Source organism: Oppia nitens, unplaced genomic scaffold (assembly GCF_028296485.1).
Source record: "Oppia nitens isolate AA-2021 unplaced genomic scaffold, nextdenovo-longstitch-racon4-pilon3 scaffold6_pilon_pilon_pilon, whole genome shotgun sequence".
NCBI lineage: Eukaryota > Metazoa > Arthropoda > Arachnida > Sarcoptiformes > Oppiidae > Oppia > Oppia nitens.
This window is the reverse complement of record NW_026533250.1, coordinates 2,605,008-2,627,141: the sequence shown is the minus strand read 5'-3', so window position 1 is coordinate 2,627,141 and position 22,134 is coordinate 2,605,008. Positions and strand designations below refer to the sequence as shown.

The 22,134-nt window shown below is 24.1% G+C and overlaps 4 protein-coding genes across 5 annotated transcripts; 2 read left to right on the top strand and 2 right to left on the bottom strand.

Annotated features, from left to right (window-relative positions):
* Positions 1 to 933: 933 nt before the first annotated feature.
* Positions 934 to 2,309, top strand: LOC128962138 (type I phosphatidylinositol 4,5-bisphosphate 4-phosphatase-B-like). Its single transcript, XM_054308489.1, has 4 exons — positions 934 to 1,343; positions 1,405 to 1,601; positions 1,662 to 1,768; positions 1,834 to 2,309. The coding sequence occupies exons 1-4, from the start codon at positions 1,199 to 1,201 to the stop codon at positions 2,237 to 2,239; spliced, it is 855 nt and encodes a 284-aa protein (XP_054164464.1). The 5' UTR covers positions 934 to 1,198; the 3' UTR covers positions 2,240 to 2,309.
* Positions 2,310 to 4,003: 1,694 nt separating this feature from the next.
* On the bottom strand, positions 4,004 to 4,774 carry LOC128962145 (protein FAM210B, mitochondrial-like). The gene has a single exon (XM_054308496.1). It carries the CDS (start codon positions 4,619 to 4,621, stop codon positions 4,046 to 4,048), a length of 576 nt encoding a protein of 191 aa, XP_054164471.1. The 5' UTR covers positions 4,622 to 4,774; the 3' UTR covers positions 4,004 to 4,045.
* A 3,274-nt stretch (positions 4,775 to 8,048) lies between these two features.
* Positions 8,049 to 13,929, bottom strand: LOC128962135 (BTB/POZ domain-containing protein Tiwaz-like). Its single transcript, XM_054308485.1, has 4 exons — positions 13,847 to 13,929; positions 10,935 to 11,189; positions 10,155 to 10,370; positions 8,049 to 8,607 (listed from the first exon to the last, which is right to left on the bottom strand). The coding sequence occupies exons 1-4, from the start codon at positions 13,861 to 13,863 to the stop codon at positions 8,049 to 8,051; spliced, it is 1,047 nt and encodes a 348-aa protein (XP_054164460.1). The 5' UTR covers positions 13,864 to 13,929.
* Positions 13,930 to 18,499: 4,570 nt separating this feature from the next.
* LOC128962134 (uncharacterized) lies at positions 18,500 to 20,113 on the top strand. Of its 2 annotated transcripts, none has more exons than XM_054308484.1 (3): positions 18,500 to 18,815; positions 18,886 to 19,033; positions 19,106 to 20,113. In XM_054308484.1, the coding sequence occupies exons 1-3, from the start codon at positions 18,723 to 18,725 to the stop codon at positions 19,990 to 19,992; spliced, it is 1,128 nt and encodes a 375-aa protein (XP_054164459.1). In that variant the 5' UTR covers positions 18,500 to 18,722; the 3' UTR covers positions 19,993 to 20,113. The 2 variants fall into 2 exon arrangements, with proteins under 2 accessions (XP_054164459.1, XP_054164457.1); XM_054308482.1 differs by having other exon boundaries at positions 19,103 to 20,113.
* The last annotated feature ends 2,021 nt before the right edge of the window (positions 20,114 to 22,134 follow it).

Below are 22,134 nucleotides of genomic sequence, written 5' to 3'. Positions count from 1 at the left end.
TTTAAATAAAATTTTTAATTTATAAATTGAAAACACAAAGTAATAAATTGTTTTAGTTTCGTAAAATATTACCTAATAGTATAATATTAACTAATATAGTTAATAACTATTATCTTAAATATATGCTAAATATTATTTCATAAGACGTTTTATTAATTATTATTTCAGAATATTAGCCATTCTCTAAATATTTGATAAAAACTTAAATTAATAATTTTTAAATAGCATTTGCAAAATAATATTTATAGTAAAACTGAAAACAATAGAAAATCAATTATTTTAGTCTTGAATTTTAGTAAATTCAATAGAAATAGTTTATAGTCTCTAAGTTTATAAACAATACTCTACAATATAATTTTTAAGTTTAAAAATATATTTATTTAACACTATAAAATTATATGAATGATAAATTAGCAATGTCATATTGTGAAATGCTTCAGAAAGTGATATCAAAATAGGTTTTAAAAATGTAAAACTTGAAAAAATCATTTATATGTATTCAAAAATATGTATTAATCAGTAATTATTGTCTTATTAGTATTTTTGCTACAAAAATCACTATCGATTCACATATTAAGTCCTATACTTATACTGCACTGAAATAGGTATTTGTAGTAAAAGTCAATACTTTGATAATTAATAAAAAATATTTTTCAATCGCTGATCATATTTCTAAAAATATAATATTTCTCATTGTTTTTGCATTTTATATCATTTATGCCATCTTTTGATTATAAAATAAATTGTTTATAAAATTTTGATTTGTTTGCTATACTACTGTACTGTACAGAGATATAGCAATCAATTTAACACTTTTTTAGATATGGTGTTAGTGAATAGCAATCAGAGGGTTTATGTATGAAATAGTACTAAATTGTAAGCAATATATAAACAATCATATGATGTGACGCTTTATTGATATATTGCAGTCATTTGTTGTCAATTGAAGTGAAATCTAATATTGAATTTACAATTGTTTTAATTAATTGTTATTATAATTAAGTGAAACAATTGATGACATTTAGTGACACTTTAATTATTTATTGAGTGATTTCTTTAAGTATTTATTCATTAATTGATTTATATTTTGAGTCATTTACCGATTGATTGATTGTTTAGATAAATATAAATTGTTTGTTAAAGTGTTTAATGATTTAATCGTTAAAACAAATAACCAAATCATAAGTCATTAGTGAAGATGTCATTAAACAAGAACGAAGAGAAGGCACCACTTCTTAGTGGTGATAGTTATGTGTCAAACGGTCATATGTCAGGTATAGCGTCGACATCGGCGGCCTCTTCGACATATTCATCACTCAACGGACACTATCCTAACAATAGTTGTAAGTTTTATTTTGGATCAAATAAAGTGATTTATTAATGACATATGTTTTCAAATCATAGTCAACACATCCCAATACAACGAGACATATGTAACGGTGCCCTCTATAGGACCCGATGAGTTGCCGCCGCCCTATAGCGCGTCAATCTCTGGTGGCGTACCAGTGATAGTGGCCTGTCGTGTCTGTGGGTCAATGATTGACATCACCGGTAAAAGAGAGCAACACGTAGTCAAATGTGACAATTGTAACGAAGCAACGGTTTGTACTGATTTGTGATAACATTAATGTCAATATTTAACTCAAATGTTTACTTAATAGCCAGTAAAGAGCGCACCGACGGGAAAAAAGTATGTCCGCTGTCCGTGTAATTGTCTGCTTGTATGCAAAGCCAGTGCTCAAAGGATTGCTTGTCCGCGCCCTCAATGGTAATGATATATAATATGACTTAATTATATCGTGTTTTACGGTAATCATATATTTTTATAAACAGTAAGCGAATTATCAATTTATCGGTGAATCAAATGTCGGTCAATACAACAACATCGCCATCAATGTCGCCACCGATGCCTGGGATGTGTCGTGTTATATGTGGTCACTGTCATGAGTCGTTTCTCTTCAATACTCTGCAGAACAATCTCGCCCGATGTCCGCACTGTCGCAAGTTATCATCGGTTGGCCGAGAATTTGCCAGAACTCGAGGCATAGTGTTCTTGATCTTTGCTCTAATCTTTTTGATTGTCTCATTGGGCGTCATATTTGGCACACTATCAGTGATAAGAAGTGGTTCAAGAGGTTTGATTGCGTTAGACGTTATATTTTCATTGATTTGTTTTCTACTGTTTATCCGATCCATGCATTACTTGACAATGAAAACCAGTCTAATTGATTCAAATTAAAAGTAAATTATATTTGATTTATTCATTCCATATAATTATTATCTTATTATATTAATGTATAATTATTAATGATATTATTTTACTTTAGAGTTATATTTAATTACTTTATATACTATCCTAATATTGTTTGATGTGTTTTTTTAATTTGAGTATATAAATTTCTATTTTGTCAGTTATTAAAAGCAAACTTTTAATATACAAAACAATAATTATTTTAGTGATTATATTAATTATAATAGAATTAAATATATTTTGTTTTAATATATTATATTATAAACTTCTTTGTTTCACTTTGTTTAAAGTAATATAATGTAGTAATACTGTAGATTAAGTTGTTTATAGGGGTGTAATATTATGCGAATAGTTTTACATTAAATTTCAGTATAAAATGATTAATATTCAAGATATCTAAATTATTATAAATATTTATTATAATTTTAATATATTTTCAATATTTTAATTTATAATTTTTTAATTTTACATTTTATAATATATGGTTTATCGATAATATTATTTAAGTAAACTAAACACTATTACTAAATTTCCTGAAATTTAAGACAAATTCGCCTAATATTACAATAAGAGAAAGTGAGACAAACGGACAAAAATATTAAACAATATTTTTCAGTAAAGTATTCATAAATGAATCGATGAACTACCAAATGAATGAATTTTGTTTATATTATTGTAAAAATAGTTATCAAAATTATTGCTTATCGGTTATTATGATATAATAGAGTGCATGAAATTATATTAAATATGTTAGCATTTAATTGGAATAATTTACTAAATTATTTGATTTGTTTAATAAAAAGAGGGTTTGGTTTTGCTTATATTGCATACAATTTTTCAAATACACATTTCTGAAAATTATTTCAATTTAATTATATACAGTTTATTAGTAATTACTGTAATATTAGTTTTTATAAAGTTATTATAAACTAACATCAATATTACTGATCACTATTTTATGAAACGTCATTATCAAAACATTTGTCAATTGATTTATTACAGTAGTTATTTGCATCTCAAAAAGTGCCACAATTTAGTTTATATACGAATGTATTGTGTAATTGAAATATACGGTAATTACCAAAACTTAATAATATGCAAACAATTATAAATTGCTTTTTTTTATTAAAAATGTTTAGATAGTCATTTTAGTTATTGTTTATGATAACATATTACGCTTATTACTACTACTACTACTGTGTATTTTATTAACATTCAAATTGATGATCCAATGATTATTACTATTTAATCGATACATTATTTTAAATTTTAGTTTAATTTAATGTATTATTTTATTTAAAAAAAAACATTGTATACTGACTGTGTCTCAAATTCATTTTATAAGTCTTTTAAAGTTTTTTAGTGGATTTAGACAAAAATCTAATATTTATTAAATTATTTTTGCTGATTCAATGTCTCCTATACATTGTATAACTTATACAATAGATGTATTAAATTATCAAAAAATATAACTTATATTAATTAAGAGTTAAAATAAATATAATTTTAAACTAATAATGTTTAATATCTATGAGTTTGACTTTGTTTTTATTTATTGAAAATCAACTCATGTTTAGTGATTAATCAGAGATCAGTTGGTAATAAAATAATTTGAAATGAGATATTTATAAAAATTACTTTTAATTATATATTCAACAAATATATTACACAAAAGATGCTAAATTGTGTAAAAACTTCATTTTTTGTCTATTTTTTCATAAAATGTAAATTAATTAAAACACAAAAAATAAAATTTTTGAATTTTTTGCCAAAATGTTGATAATTAGTTGTTGTCTACCATTGTTTGCCCACATATTTCCATTTCTTCATAACGCCGTGTCGTCTAAAAAAGTTGACGATAATTGGTGTCAATATAATGGTTGCGGTGATCCTTAACGGCATAATAACCTTATGGAGAGCGTATGCCACGGCAAAAGTGCCCGAACCGGCCATTATTTTGGTCACATTCTCGCCGAACCTCTCGAAGAACTCATTCTCCAGCAGTTTTGTCACATCAAAGCCCAGGTATATAATGGTATAGAAAGTACCCAAAGATATCAACGAAAGCACAATATGAAGAACAATAGCAGTCGACCCATAGTTTTGGATAATCCTCTTAAGTCTTTCGCGATGACTTAGTTTGGGATTGTCGTCAACAAAGCTTCCCTTCAATGGCTCTGTCTTTGGTCGACCACTATTACCCTCCGTTGATGCCGACGACGACAAGTGTCTTGAGATGATTAGCCACGGCTTGTGATTGTTGTACTCAATTGTATGTGATTTGACACATATTACTGAAGATCTTATTGATTTGATTATTGGTCTAAAGTATTGGCTATTAATTAAAGTCAACACTTTATACGCCGACATATTGTTTGTCTGTATATCACAAACACTTGCAAACAATCATTTGTCAGACAAATCAGTGACAATATATCAGTGATGCCAACGATGACAACACATACCATCACATGATGTCTACAATAATTGTTTTCATTGAATGTCAAACTCATTGGCACTCATCAGATGTCTCTTAATATTTATACTAAAAAAATGTTTTAATATTAATATTAATTAATTGTAAATGTATTTAAAGTTAAGACTGTTTTAAAAACAGTTATTAAACAATAATTAACTAATTATTATTTCAAAGTGTGTCTCAAAATTAGAAAATATTAACTTTTTTCATAATAATAATAATAAGAATAATATGATATATAATTTGCAATTTATATTATAATTTTATTTTTGTTTGTGGATAATAATTTAGCAATAAAACAAAATGATATTTATGTAAATGACCAATGCAATTTATATTAATATATAAAATCATTTATCATTATCAATGTTTAAATATTTAATACGTATTTTTAAATAATTTTTTATTATTTTATTTAATGATTAGTTTTAAATATAAACAACAAAACTAATGGTTTGTTGAATAGTTCATTGAATTGAATCATTAATTTTAGTCATGATTTTCATTACATATTCGTATGTATTGATTAAAAATTTTCATTTTTTATAACTTTATTTTATTTTATACAAAATAAATGATAAATGAAGACAAATATAGCATTTATAAAATGTAATAATCAGATTGTATTCAAACAAATTTGTTATGCGTTTTATTAATTAAATAAACTCTTAAGCCATGAGATATTTTATACAATATAAGAAAATCACATTTGAAAAGCTTATATAAATTAGACAATAAATTAGCAAATGTTATGTTATGTTACGGGCGGTGGTTTAGGTCAGACAACAATACATGAGCCCATCAATCGACAAAATCTTATACATACACTCTTTATCTATAATTGAGGTCAGCTTTGAAGCATTGTATTATAAATTTGATTAATTTATTGACAAAAATGCTAAATATTTCAAACTTAAGTATTTTCAAATGAGAGAGAGAGAGAGAGAGAGAGAGAGAGAGAGAGAGAGAGAGAGAGAGAGAGAGAGAGAGCTTAATGTGGTTGAGATTTACCGTTGAGTTGCATAAGTCATAAGGAAAATATAATTATAAGTCAAAAGTTGGATATTTAGATATCATATCATATCATAAATTGCTGGAAGATATGAAAACTCGATCTAAAAAAAATGTTTTTACAACACTTTGTTATTTCTTTTTTCTATCAATACTTTTAAAGCTTTATATTTCATCAGAAAAGGAGGCTTTCATTTAAATCTCCATTTGAACTGATGCTGAGCTGAATCGTGAGTATCGCCCAAATGTATGACTGGTCTCTATATCAATGGTACCAACTGTGAGCACAATATGTATGACTTGAGGCCATTTAAAAAGTTTTTATGTAGTATATAGTGTGCAGTCGTTTTTAAGACCTCACCCTAAATCATGCCCTAAGCTATCATCTAAATAGTTTATATATACTGTATATATATATATATATATGTATATTGTATTTATTATATACAATATACAGTATAATGTTATTCAATAGATTAGAAATGCAGTAAATGCCGTATAAAAAGTGGTGTATTTTAGAGTTGTATTAGTAATGCATTTCTCATCAATGCTTTCGGCATAAATCCAGTTCACTATTATTTCAATATTTTACTAAAAGCTTAACAATTTATATACAAATAACTGCCCACATAATATGTGTGTGTGTGTGTGTGTGTGTAATAATTATAAGTTTTTTGCAACACAATTACACTTAGGTATTGCACATAATAATGACGAAAATATTATTTAGTTTCAATTAAATTAATTCTTATATAATTTTATTAGTGTTATTAGTTTACAAAGAGAATGTATACTCTATTAATAATCGTATCTAAAAAAATTACAGCTAAGACTTGATGTGAATTGAATAATATTTATATCTCTGTAATGTTATACTATAGAGTATTTGGAAAATAAATTTGTAAACTATAGCAACAAATAAGCATTTTTTGAGAGTTTAAGAGATTGGATTCAGTTATTGCTTTTATGCCCAACAGGGGACCCGGATTTAACATATACCCACCCTTTGGCGCGGTATTACCCCCCGAGCTATATCAATATACTTTCTGCTGGACCCGTGATATGACTTTTTAGTTATATAATCAATAGCTTTACTCTAATTAAGACACTGTGAGCTATGAATTATAAAAAACATGTAGTTTAAATAAATCAATTTTAAATATTTAAAAAATGCAATTAATTATATGAAATGTGTATATTATTTAAATATTTGATTCATTTAAATAAAGTAATATCTTTATACAGTATATTTTTAAGTATAATATTGAATAAAAACAATTAGCAATTAGCAATAAATCAATAAATATTTATAATATAAATCAATGTATTTATTTGTGTAATTTTTATGAGATATTTAAAGTTTCATATTATGCATAAATTTATATAAATACAATAAATTTTAATATATTAATATCATTTATTATAAATTAGAAGTAAATGAATAAAATGTTTTTATTGATAAACTTAATATACAATTTCTAAGCATTAAAAAAGATTTCAATATTTACAGTAATGTATAAACAAGTTATTTAGTCAAAGAAAATGTTTGTCAAAAAATGATGGATATAATGGATATGATAAATATGATGGATATGATGGATATGCACTCATTTCAATATATTGATAAATGCCATCCAACTATACAATTATGGCACTTGTATTCAACTGCAGTTATTTTAAATTTATAACATATTTATAAATTAATAAATCTATAATTTAATAAATTTTTACTTAACAAACAATATATTAATTGTGCTTTTCTTTTAAAAACTTTATGGTAATAATAATACTAATAATAGTAATGGTATTTTTAAATTAATGTTTGTACAAATAATAAATATTATATAATAAAAACATTTCATATTTAAATATAAAATGTGATTTTTTGTAATAATTATATTTAAAGAGATCATAATTACCTTGTTAATTGTATCAATTAAATCAAAGCCCTAAAAAGTAAAATTTTGAATACTTATATAGTATTATTAAGTAGAGTATAATTTTTATTTTACACGTTATGCAATATTTATACTATCAATATATAGGAAAATTTATAAAAATTAAATATACACATTTGTACAATAGCTGGTCATATCATATAATGAAAACCTATTAATATATCATATTATTGCAACAAATATCCAGCACTATTACAATAGCTAGAATTTTATCAATAGGTTACTGACTTTCTATAATGTATTATAAAAGTAAATACTTTTATAAAATGTTTATAATACGGATTTTTATGTGTAATATAAAGTTTATGTAAATAAATGTTAAATTATTATATAAAATCTGATTAACGGCTTAAAGCGGTACACATTTTCGACCCATTAAGTACTCGGAAAACTGTTGGCCCTCAACCCCACCACCATTGGAGGCGAGAATTTTAAATCCATTATTCAATAGTCGTGTAATTGTTTGCAATGAGTTGAGCTTACAATAGCCATTCAATGGGAAACGGATGACATGTTTTGAGTCCTGATTCCAGGCGACACCACTTCTTGAATCCATCAATGTTTGGCTGATTTCTGGAAAAACATCTTCAATGAGATTTCTTTCACCGCTAATGCAAACTCTTTCCCCTAATTCTGGACTTATATTTAGTGCCAAACACTGAATTCCCGTTTCCATGTCGTGATGAATGCCTCCAGAAGTGGGCGATATTGTCATACGTGAGTCGACCGAATTGTTTTGATGGTTAAAACAGTTTCGGCCATTAATGTTGGACTGGTATTTGTTGCCGGAGTTTCTATTTTTGATGCTATAGTTATACGGAAATAAATTACTATTTGTTGGAGAAGTGCATCGACTGTTGCAACAATTGGATCCATTATTCTTCTCTTTCTTCATTTGTTCCAATAGTCTGTCAATCATTTTTGAAAACAATCATTTATTATCGACATTTCTATCATATTTTTAATATATAACCAATTGTTATAATAAGAAACTATATTATAAATAGTACAGTATATAAAACAATAGATTACAAAATTAGAAAAAACTAAATTAAAATGCATTAAAACATTTAATAAATATGCAAAACATGCACCAGTATAAATTTTTATATATAAAATATTTATGTTATAAAGCAAAAATTAATAAATTTAAGTTTGTGCAAAATGCTATACATAGGTAATAGTAATGTACTAATATTGCTAAATTAAATAATAAATTTAAATCATTTTGTAATTTAAGCATTAAATCTAACAGCAGGTTATCTGACTTGACATGAAATTTGTGTTTATTATTATTTTTTTAATTTGCGGCTGTTGTCCACATAATTTATTATAAAATTATGCAATTAATTATAAAATTATGCAATTAATTATAAAATTATGCAATTAATTAACAAAAATCAAGTGCATCAAAATAACAACAAACAAAATGTGTAATAAACGTGTAATGGATTTATTAAATGTTACTTTTAAAAAGAAAAATTGTAACAATAAATGCCATATTTGATAGAATATAAACTTTATAATTATATGATATAATATGTCAATAATTTTAAAGAGCAAAAAGTCTAATACATATGTAAATCAATTTTAGCACATTTTCTATTAATAATAGCTGCAAAACTGTTTTCAATGATTTTTATTTGATATACTAAATTTAGCGGTTCGTCAATATTATCTACTTGTCTATTGGATTTGAAAATTTTATTATCAATTAATTTTCTTTAAACGCATCAATTGGTATTGTATTTATTATACAGTATTATATAATTTATTGTAAGTTCAGTCTACAAAAGTCAACACCATATTAAAGTGTAAGACTCTGTGTAATGAATATAATTATTTTATACTCAGTATGTGATCAATGCATCCATTTATGCTCTGATGTCATGATCTAAGTCATTGATTATATTACTACTGTATGTAAACAGTTATCATATCTTGATTTCCAGACCACAAAACTTTTACTTTATTTCTTTGTATATAATTTATATATAAACAAAATACTACTAATTGTCTGAAATGATACAATACTGTAAGTGCTTTTCAATAGAATTATTTTTAAAAATTATAAGATTATTAACTATTAAACTACTTTTTAAATATGCATAATATATAACAAAAATGTCACTCAAAATATCTCAAAAATAATATAAAATAGATTTTGTCATATTTTGATTATCAGTAAACGTAAAAATTCTACAAAAAGCAATCATAAGATATAGTATAACCAATTACTCACAATTGAATATTATTAGTGATCACAATTGTAAATCACAAAAAATACTAATTTGCTATACGATATCCACTTTATCAAACAATTGTATTCAATAAAAATAATGCACTTTTTATTTGATGATTGACAATGAAATTAATAAAAAAAAATTAATAAAAACATAACTAGTCTCCAATATAAATATATTATTTAAAAAATGACTAATTAATTGGTGATTACCTCAAAAGAGCTGGTATGTCATAAAACTTGACCTCTTCATAAAGCAATTCAAATTCAGTAAAGTTGTCGGATATAACTAAGGAATTGGTTCGCAAAAAGTTAAGAATATGTCTAAACATTTTGCCGTCTCTATCGATAAAGTAATGTTGTTTAAGACTATCCAAGACTATAGGTATGGAACCGTTGAACATTCGCGCCAATCGACTCTCCGGATGTCTGACAGTTGATATAAAAATGCATAATTAGTAATTAGTTTTTAAATTATTTACAGTCAAAATATATTTAGAAAAAATTTTTCATAAAAATAACTAATTTAAAAAAGCCTGTTATTAAATCTAATTTAATTGTTTTTAATAACTAAGATATGTTGCCCACCCTTTTTGCCATAAGGCTGTCCTCATTTAACAATTGAATTTGTTTTCTTTTTCATTAAATTAAGTTGAATTAAATTATAACTTAAAAGTAACTGATTGTGTGATATACTGACAAAAATGAATACATTTCCATATTTGCAATTTATATGTATATAATTCATACCAATCCTTAGTAAGCATTAATAAAATTACAAAATTAAAAACTAACATTTTGTGATCATCATAATAATAAGGTTAAGATTTACCTTATAAACATTGCATGTGTTTTGCAATATAATTATATACAGTATTAAGTCAATTAAATGATTTTTTAATTAGAGGTAACTTTCGTTTTAAGCTTTTGGCTAAACATTTAAAACTGAATAACTAATTGAGTTTATTATTTAGAGAAGTTTACAACACATACTTTGTTAACGTTTCCAACGAAGATGTATAGATAGATCCGCCAACATCTATATGAACCGGTGCTGTATATCGGGAAGCGGCCGCAACACATGGTATACCAGATATCTTGTGGTTATAATTACCAGTTGGTGACACCTGTATCGGTGATGAACTACCACTAAGACTTTGACAATGGTCTCCACTGCCTACAGACGATGCACCGACTGATAATGTACTCATGATTTTAGAACCACTGGTTATGTTACCCCACGAACTCCTAATATATGACATCAATTGAAAAATTTGTAAATATCTATTTTCAGATAAATTAGTTTGTCAGGCCCTGTCACTGTGTGTGTGTGTGTGTGTGTGTGTGTGTGTGTGTGTGTGTCAGTAAATTAAATTGAAAATATAGTTTGATTTTATTTGAGGCAAAATATACAATAATTATTGTTGTTCATCACATGAGTTATTTTATTGAATTAATAATTGATGGCAAATCCAATGGACATCTGGAGGCCATTCACGATATACACGCGCTTATGGCCTCCGAGAGCTATGTTAGTCATATTTAAATAGAAGCCCTGAAGCCATGGGTTCCGGTATATGGAAAGTGTGTGCCATAACCTTCGCTTCAAAAGAGTATTTATCACTCGAGGCAAGGATAGGGATGGCCATAGGGTAATGGGGCTTAACATACACACCAAAACTCATACACATGGCATACATGTATTATAAGTTTATAACATATGCATTGCACATCACATTCACATACTATACATGAATTTATTAATATAATACTTGAGTTTAATACTGCATAATAATCACTTCGACATCGTTTTTATGATTTTCTAAAAAAATAAAAACTAAATATTTGCCAACAAATCATGTGTTTAATATCATTCCAATAATTATTTACATTAATTATTTGATGTCTTTTCAACTAAAAAAATAAAATTAGTTTATTATTTTTACTATTTAAGTTATAGGTTATGCTTTTTAAAATTAATATAAAAATTAATAAATTATATATATATTTATATATATATATATATAATGTCCAGTGCCTTCCTTAGCATTTCTTTTATTTTAAATTTCTGTCCGTTTCTAAAGTGTTTACTTAATTAATCCCCGAAAAAATTCATACAAGTATCACATAATTATATACAATATAGAAAACAAACAAAACTTATGTTATATAAAATTTCATCATAATTGTTATTTGCCATAACTAGTTTGTAAACAAAAACTCAATAATATAAATTTATCTTAAATCTAAACCTAAATGGTATATTCAAATATATATTTTACATTAAATAAAATTAAATGGATTAAAATAACATAAATTAAAGATTTAAAAATCCTTATATTTTTCAATACTATAAAATATATCTATTTTTAAGAGCATATCATTTAAGAATATGTTTTTTAAAGCATTTACACGATATAGTTATTAATAATCTTATAAATGAATACTTTGAAAAACATTGAAAGGATTATGTTTTTTATTAGTTTTTATATGCATTACTTTAATAATATAATAGTCTCTTATTTTATTTAGTGAATAAACACTTTAATGTTATATACAGTAATGGGTAATAAAAATTGGTAAAAGAAATATACATTAAAGTCAATGCAATTATAAATTAAACTTTGTTTAAAAATTTTGTTTTGTGTTTTATTTTCTAAATAAATACAAAACAAGATTTTTTTAGATTTATGATTATCTTTTTCTATGTTTAGATTACATTTTGAACACATACTGTATATTACTTTACTTAAAACTAACAAATTACAACATTATCCATTAAATGTTATGTTATAACAAAAATAAATATCAAAAATTTTACTTATATAATTATATATTTGTTATTGGTAGTTTTAAATAAAATTTTATAACACCACATCCTTACAAAATTATATAATAAATATTTATTATTAGTTGCTAAATGTTAATACAGTATATATTATTAACAAAAATATATTTTGTTTGTTTTGTATTATCATAAGTAATTTTTAATTTAAATAATTTGCTAGATTGAATTTGTAGTGTAATATATTGTTTTTTTTGTTGGTAAAAATAAGCTAAAAAAGTCACAAATTTATTTTAATTATTAATATTTTTTAGAAATATAATTTTTATAGTTTTATGTAGAAATAAAATATACTAACATTTTATATTAATCTTTATTTTGAAAAATGTGTTTTTTATAATGAGATGTTAAAAACATATTAATATACCTCTATTTAATGATTTTGATAAAGTGATAACAAATCAATGTTTCATTTAATAGACCGCCAAAATTGCTTAGCATTTATAAAATAAATACCATAAGATTGATGTTTACTAATTTTTACACACACACACACACACACACACACACACACACACACACACACACACACAAACATATATATATATATATATATATATATATATATATATATATATATATAATAAGATCGAAAAATAAGCTTTGATTTTATATATTTTAAAGTAGCGTTTTAAAAATATTTACATATATTTTATTAATGTTTTCCTGCAAAATATGTTTGTTACAGCTTTTAAGATTTATAAAGTTAATGAATCTTAAAAATAAAAGCTTTCCTCAAAATATCTATTATTAACTAAAATATTAATAATAGCTGCTAAATGTTAGTATAAATGTTTATAGATTACAAATTATAAATAAAACTTAAATAATTTTAAATATAAATATAATTATATTACTTAAAAAATAGTTTTGATATATGGTATCTGAAATGAAATATGAAAAGTATGAAATATGATATATGATATATGGTATACTATATACTGTAAACTTATATTATATAAACTTTAAATTTACAATTAAATTTGTTAATAAGTTATAAATAAACTTATAATAAAAATTATGTAATATATTTGATAGCAATTTAGTATATATAACTTACAGCGAATTTGTAATCATTAACTTTGGTGAAGATTTTATTGATTTGGTTTAACACTTAATAAGAGTGACATTAATTAAGAAAATAAAGTTAAAGTTTACACACAATTATCAATCAATGGTTAGTCACATACAAACACATTGAAAAACTGATAAACACTGGTATGCGTTGAGAAGTGAATCTCTGTATTTCTTATAGACTTTTAGTAGTAAGTCATAAGTAAAACAGTTTGGTTGTGAGCACTGGTAGTGTAGCACTCATTTGCCGCTCACAGCGCTTACTGTTAGTTATTCTTGAGCTTCACTCCAATGGCTCAGTTAGTGCGTGAGTGTGTATATGCTGTGAGCCCTATTGAACACATCCAATAGTAATTATTTGGCTCCGGGACATACTGTTTCCATAGAGATATTTATTTGTATTAAAGCTTTTAGGCAGCTTTTCAAAGCACATACACACACACATATATATATAGACACTGTTTTACGTGAATCCCAGTGTTAGCTTCGGGCTATTTCACTGTAATACCAGTGCATCGCCAGATGCGACAGCTCTAGAACTCCTAAGTTTAGTCCTAACAAGTATTGAGTAAAAGGGGAAACATTTTTAATGAATTGCCGCACAATTTGAGAATAATATAAATTTTATGTCTATTTTGAAATTTCATTTTTTATATGTCAATTGATTTTTATTACTGGTTGGTTGGTCTCCGAATAATACCATATTTGCAACTTGAAAGTCACTTTTTATGCATACGAAACGGTATGTCCAAAGTTACTACTTGTCCACAAGATATTTATTAATGCATTTATATATGATTGTCGTCATTGGGGTTGTGTTTACTTATCTAACATAAAATCTTTGACATCAAAGCTAAAGCACACATACGATGCCTTCACTTCAATAGATTGTTGTGATCTTTCTATAAGAACCTCCAGAGAACAGCTCCGGTATCTCTCTATTACTCTTCTATCTAACTATTGCTATGTAATGCCTTCCGGCAGTTTTGCCACAGTTCTTGAGTACCAAACAAATGCTTTCAATACAATATTTAATACAATATTTGATACTTAGCTTAAAAATTTTACATTTTATTTTCAATGATTCATTCATCAATTTTAATTAGTTATATTTGTTCTCAAAATACATTTTGTGACTAAATATTGTTTTAATAATATATTAATTATTTTAATATATTTGCATAAATTGTTGTTGTTGTTACAATAATATCAATTTTCAAATTGATAATAATATTTTAAAATTTGAAAATTAAATTTGTCATAAAAAGACAATAACATTATATACATTATATCAGTATCACACTTAATCGCTTTTTTATTTATCAAAATTAATTTTTAAACTTTCAACTAATTTATTAATAGTATAAAAATGTCAAATTTAATTTTATACAACTAATTAAACACAATAATAAAAAAATTAAAAATAATTTATTTTAAATTAAACATTTAAATTGTTAATTATTAAATTGACGAATATCACATTAATAATGCTAAAACAAAATTTAATAAAATTAGAAATAAATCTAAATAATTAAATAAAATATGTAGTTTTGTAAGTAATTTATGATAAGCTAAAATTAATTTTAATAAAATGTTAAATAAAATGTATTATATATTTAAAAATTTAACATGATTTTTTAGTGTCTAGATTACTTAGTTTTTATATAATTTACAAAATTAAACATAAATAAATTGTTTATTTATTACAAAAATTAACATTTATATAAAAACATATATTTTCATTTTATTATATTAATTAATTATTTTATAAAACTAATTATTAAATAAATTAAATATATTTTATTAAAATTAAATAATGTAAAAAATGTTCTATAAATTATTTTATTATTAATTACAAAAAATTAAAAAAGTAATTAAATTAAAATAAATAACTTTAGATTTAAATAATATTAACCAAGTAATAATTTATATAAATAAGCATATATGGAATATCTATTCAAAAAAAAAAATATTGTAAAAAATAAAATAAAAATTATTTTGTTAAAATAAATATTTTTAAAATAAGCACAAAAGTCTAAATTATAATAAAATAACTATTAATTCAATATAAATATTTTAATAATTGTCATTAAAAATCATCTATTCTAGACAAAGTACAAAATCATTATAAATTATAAGATTTAATTTATTTATTTATAATTTAAAAATAATAATTAGATTAGATAGAAAACTATATAAAACAAATAAAAAATAACTTTTAAATAATTGTTATCTCAAGTAAAACAGTAAGTAATTATTTAATTAATTATATACAAACAAATTTATATTAATATAAATAGATTCAAGCTTTGTCTATTTTTTTATAAAAATATCTTTTTAAGTAAATAACTTTATAAAGATATATTAAATAAATATAATTATTTAGCAAAATTAAATATTATTCTGTATTTTGAAAGATATGCAAACTGAAAATATACTGAATCGACTTTAAAATATTATTTAAGATTTCAATTTAATTTTAGAGATGAAAGCAAAAAATCTGGAAATAGTTGCGTTTTGAGGCAATGTTTTAGATATAATATATGATGTGTTGCACTAAGAAAATAGCCAAAAGCTGTATAACTTAAGGCTAAATAATAGGGGTTTTAATTTGAAAGTCTCACAACTGAAAACAAAAACTTAATTTTGCACTTTTTTAAAATTTGAATTTCTTTTTTTTATTTGAAAATTTAATTATACATTTCAATCTCTATATTGTTTGATTTTCTTGTTGACTAAAAGATGAGTTTAAAGTCAATATTCATGATTTTAATATGATTGACGTATACTGTAGTAAATTCATATTAATCAATAAATTTAGCATAAGTTTGCATAAAATGGTTTATTTGTCAAATAAAATAGTTAATAGATTTAGCATTTTTGTTTGTTTGTAATTTACTGTTTATAAAATTGTTATCAATAAAAAGTTAAGTAAAATGTTAAGTAATTTCATAAATTGAAATAATTAAATTGTTTTTTAAAAAATAAAAAGTAAAAATATATATTGTATACTGTATTTTGACCCCAAAAAATCTAACAAAAGTATTAAATTGCTAGTACTGTCAACTTATAAAGTGATTGAATAAAGTGTTATTAAGTGGTATATTAATGAATTCATAGTTTAGGTGATAATTACATGATAGCATACCTTTGAAACTATAGTATTGTTAACTCTAAATATTTTTCAATGTTATAGACAAATGTTATGCCGTCTGTTGTTATACAACGCTATCACTATTTTAGTTAATAAAATAATTTTATAATAAACTTTATTTTATAAAAATTTTTATTTTATAAAAATCTTTATTATTAGTGTTTATAATTTTTTGTTTGTTTTACAAATTAGACTTCGTATATAAAATTGATAAATACTTATTGATTTCATTTAATAAAATAAAAAACAAAACAAAAACTTAGAAATTTAAATCAATAAAAGAAAGTCTATAATCATATATATATATATTATATATATATATATATATATAATATATATATTATATATATTAGGCGATTTTACCCCTCCTTGGATCGAGATTTTGAGATTTACACCCAGACTTGTAGACCAAATAATAAAATTGTTGCTTAAAAACGAAGAGAAATAGATCTCTCCCAAAATTTTTTAGTTTAAAAATATATAATTTTAATAAAATAATTAATTAACTGTTAGTGTGTTTTAACAATAAATTAAATTATTAAGTAAAAATAACGTTAAAATTAATCTAAATATTACATTATTTTATTTTAAAAATATTAAACTAAAATATTAGAAATTAACTATTTTTCGATAAAATAATTATATTACAAGTAAAATATGATTTTAAGATATTACACATTATTGTAATGTTTTTAGTAATTATTTTTACGTTTTAAATGCATAATTATCTATTTATATTTAATCTAATTTTAATAATTTAATAATATCAAATAACAATTGAGTCAGTATATTAACTGAGTATAAGAAAAATAAGTAGTATTGCGTTAATATTTATCTAAATAAACCATTATTTCATTTAAAAATTAAAATTAAAATATATAACTAAAAATTGAAATATTTGTTCAATAAAGTGATTGTATTACAATCAGATCATTTAAATATAATAATAATAAATATAATGTAAAGATTAATATTTTTATTAATTAGGGAATTTATTGGGAATATTTTACTATTTTCCTGGGAATTTCCTCCCATTTAAGTGAGAATATTTGAAAATTAAAGGAATTTTTAGGAAATTTTCTCTTGATAGTCTGGATTTTAAAATTTTGAAAAAATTGAAGTTTAAAAATGTAATAAAACAATACACCCACTTTATACCCCTTAAGAGTTTTCCATATTACCCACCATATATACCCCCCTAAAATCCAAAACCTAGATTAACTCTGATATATATTACTTACATATATATAAATTTTTTATACATAAATATATTTTAATTTAAATAATTTACTAAATTTACATAAATAGTTAATTTATTAGATGAAATAAATTGAATAAAATAACAAACATATAGTCAATGAATCATTTGAGACATACATTTAAGGTAAGGGTGTTTTGGGTGATGTTATGTATGAATGAAATAAATTTATAAAACTGTTTTTCAATACATTATACATTGAATGAGTTGTTATGTTTAGTGAATGAGTGACACGTATTGAAGCGTTAATGCATTCAATGCACTCATACTGTAGTTATGTTTCTATAGTATTGTTTTGATTGTTGTTATGTTTATTATATGATATGATATGTCTTTCACTGAATTACTTATTAAAACTATTTATTAGTTTATTAATTGATCGTTAGTTTTGTTAATTAATTAAATAGTTTAGACATATATATAGATATAAATACAAAGAGGTGTCAAGTGATGGACAACGCGGACATAATAACATTGTTTTATGACTTTAGAGATGTATGTTATGGACGGATCCGACACAACAACTCAGATGACAATATCGAGGTATGTCTTTAGGAAAGAGATGGTTGACTGGTATATGAGTGATGATATTATAAGTATTTTATTTGTTTAGTCAAAGATGGTGTTTATGGAGACAACAATTGAAGAGCTTTTTGAACAAAATCTGTTGTTAATCGAGACAATCATTGAATTGCAAAAAGAGGCCAAAAATAGATGTCAAGAAATGGATAAAAGATTGGCATTGAGTGCAAACAAAACAGGTCTACCATTTGATTTACATTAAGACATTTGTCGCTTAATTATTAATAAATTATTTATTCAATTGACAGAAGAAGTGGTGTTGTCGCTCAACAAATATGAAAAGGATATTAAATGGTTAGTCGACTCCAGACTCTCAGCCATCGAGGCTTCAGATGTTATTGAAGAACTAAATTCACACATCTGTGCCATCGATATTGAAAACAGTTATCTTCGCGAACAAAACGACAATCTTAAACATGATTTGAGTTCATTGATTGAGTTAATGAAGAGACGTATCGGTAATCAACACAACGATGAGATATCCGATGATACAAATCATAAGACAGATTCAGAAAAATGTCTTACTTTTTGTGATGTTGATCCCGAAGACATATTTGGACCAATTGAGGCCATAACAGCTTTCAACAGCAACGGTTGTTGTGTAGATGAAAGCGTTCAGACAGTCAACGGTATCACCGAAAATGGTCGAAATAGTGACCGATCGCTATCGCGATGCAGTGATATATCAAATGCTAACAAATTTTTAGTTGAAGAAAAAGAATTATTAATACATAAACTTCAGGAACATTTGGAGACAATATCTCATGAGTTAGAATTAAAAGACGAAGTTATCAACAATTTGGAGATTAAGTTAAATACTACGAGAAAAGAGAACTCAGATTTTAGACATCGGTTGGATGTCTTGAATGATAAGTACAACGAATGTGAATTCAGACTACAAGAAGCCGTCGATAGGATGTCGACATTGAATGAACATAAGAGATCTCTTATGATTCAATTGGACGACGAAAGTGAACAGAGAATTAAATTCAAAGATGAACTCAAATCGCTTACCACAAGATTGATGGACAACATGAAGACTGTTGAACAACAGTCGATTACAATTCAGCACTTGAGGGAAGCCATTGTCTCAAAGTCCAAATCAGATGCCACACCACTCAATGGGCATATCATTTAGATCTAGTCTTTAAACAAATTTTTAACTAAAACTATAAATCACTGAACCATCCATTATATTGTGATCATTGAATACAAATCAAAATAATGCATACAAATTACATAAAGTTAAGCGCAATTAATGTTATATTTTGTTATATTTATTATAAATTTAATTTTAATTAAGTCGTTAATACTATTATATTATATTTTTATGTCATTTAAGCAAATTTGATAAGATATGGTATAATAATTTAATAGAAATTATTATATTTACAAATCCCGGTTCACTATTTTTAAAGGTATTATCAATTATTTAACGAAAAAGTTTTATTTATGTTTTGTTTTATTTCAAAATAAATTGTATATAAATTATTTAAAGTATAAAATGTTTAAATTATGAGTATATTTTCAAATTAAATAAATATTTAAATTATTATTTGAATATAAAATAAATTATTTATTGACTTTAAGTGCAATTTTGTAAGAAATCAAATAAACCTGTCTTTTGGTCGACTTTTCTCATCTTATTATTACTCAATAGTTTCTGCAGATATTGTTTCTGTTTAGCACTTCTGGCAGTCATCGAGTCAGACATCGGTGTCGACGTCTTATTCGGTGTTTTTGGTGTTTTCAATGAACTCTTTGATTCATATCTTGATTTAACTGTTGGTGTTTTAATAATAGATATGTTGTCTTTAGATTGACGATGAATGCCATCAAATCTATTGATGTGTTGACAAACAGTACAGACGGCCACCAACTGGTTTGTCTTTGACCTCACTTTACTCTTTGGTTTGATTCTCCACTTCTTAAGCTTTGACAGACATTTGACACAACATCTGTGTTCAGAGATTAGTGATAATTGACTATTAGATTGACTGTTGTTTTGTTGTCGATGTCTTTGATAACCAGCGAGTCTTTGATTGATAAGATGTCTGTAATGAAGAGCACTGTTATCACTGCAATCATAGCTAACAATGCGTTCAATTTGTTTCATGTATTGAATGGTTTGTTTGCAAATCATTTGATTCATATTTATATAATTAGACACAAAAACAATTCAATTAATTGTTGACAAATAAATCATAGAAATGTGTGAAATGTGTGAACACATCACATGTCAAACAAAACATTTACCAATAGATGTCACACTCATTGTAATCACATTTTACTTATAATAATTCAAAATTTAAATAATATTTATTATAATAAATTTCACTAATAATTATTTAATTATATTTTATGTTTTTTCAGTAATATTAATTAGTAATTTATATTAAATTTATTAAAATTAAACATAATTAAAAATTTGTAATTTATAAATGTTATGCATTATTATTTTGTATTATTTTTATATCTAAATAATTTATTGTATTAAAAATAATTACACAAAAAAATCTAAATATTTATATTTGATAACATATTTAGTTTTTGATATATTGTTTATAGAGTGAGTGATATATTTAAAATGTATTTAAATGAATATCTAAAATATTTAGCATATTTTTAAACACGACTAAAGCTGTTAGTGAATGCATTGATATGATGTTTGAAGAGTTAGTCGCTATACTGTATAGTATATACTGTATATATACTTACTTTAAATATATATATAAAATATCAATATATAAAATTTATATCATAAGTATTATAATATGTATATCGAAGTAGGAGTTAGTGTTTAATCTGAAATCATTAAAATGATTACATGAATTGAAAATTTCAATGCAAGATATAGACAGTGGCAGCGGGTGTTTGAGCACCGGTGGGGTTCACATCGACAATACTGTCAATTCAATGGCTAACTAAAGGCTATTATTTTTTATTATTGTTAAAAAGTAAACACTATTTACAATATCTAACGATTTGAGATTTAAGAGACTTTTATAACATTAGGGATAATCTATTCTTTTAAGCAAATGATTCAGCACTCAGAACTGTCGTCACTATAACCTAACAGGCCTTTAGTATGGCATTTGAAGTAGATTTCATTGGCATTACAGGGCATATCATTTTGAGATAAGCCATACATAAAATAATAGTAACGATGATTGTAATGGTTTGCAAATGTTTTTCATTCTTCATTCTAAAATCACATCCCATTCTTGTCTTTATATTATATATTAAAACGACTAAAATATGTATTCATATAATATTTTTA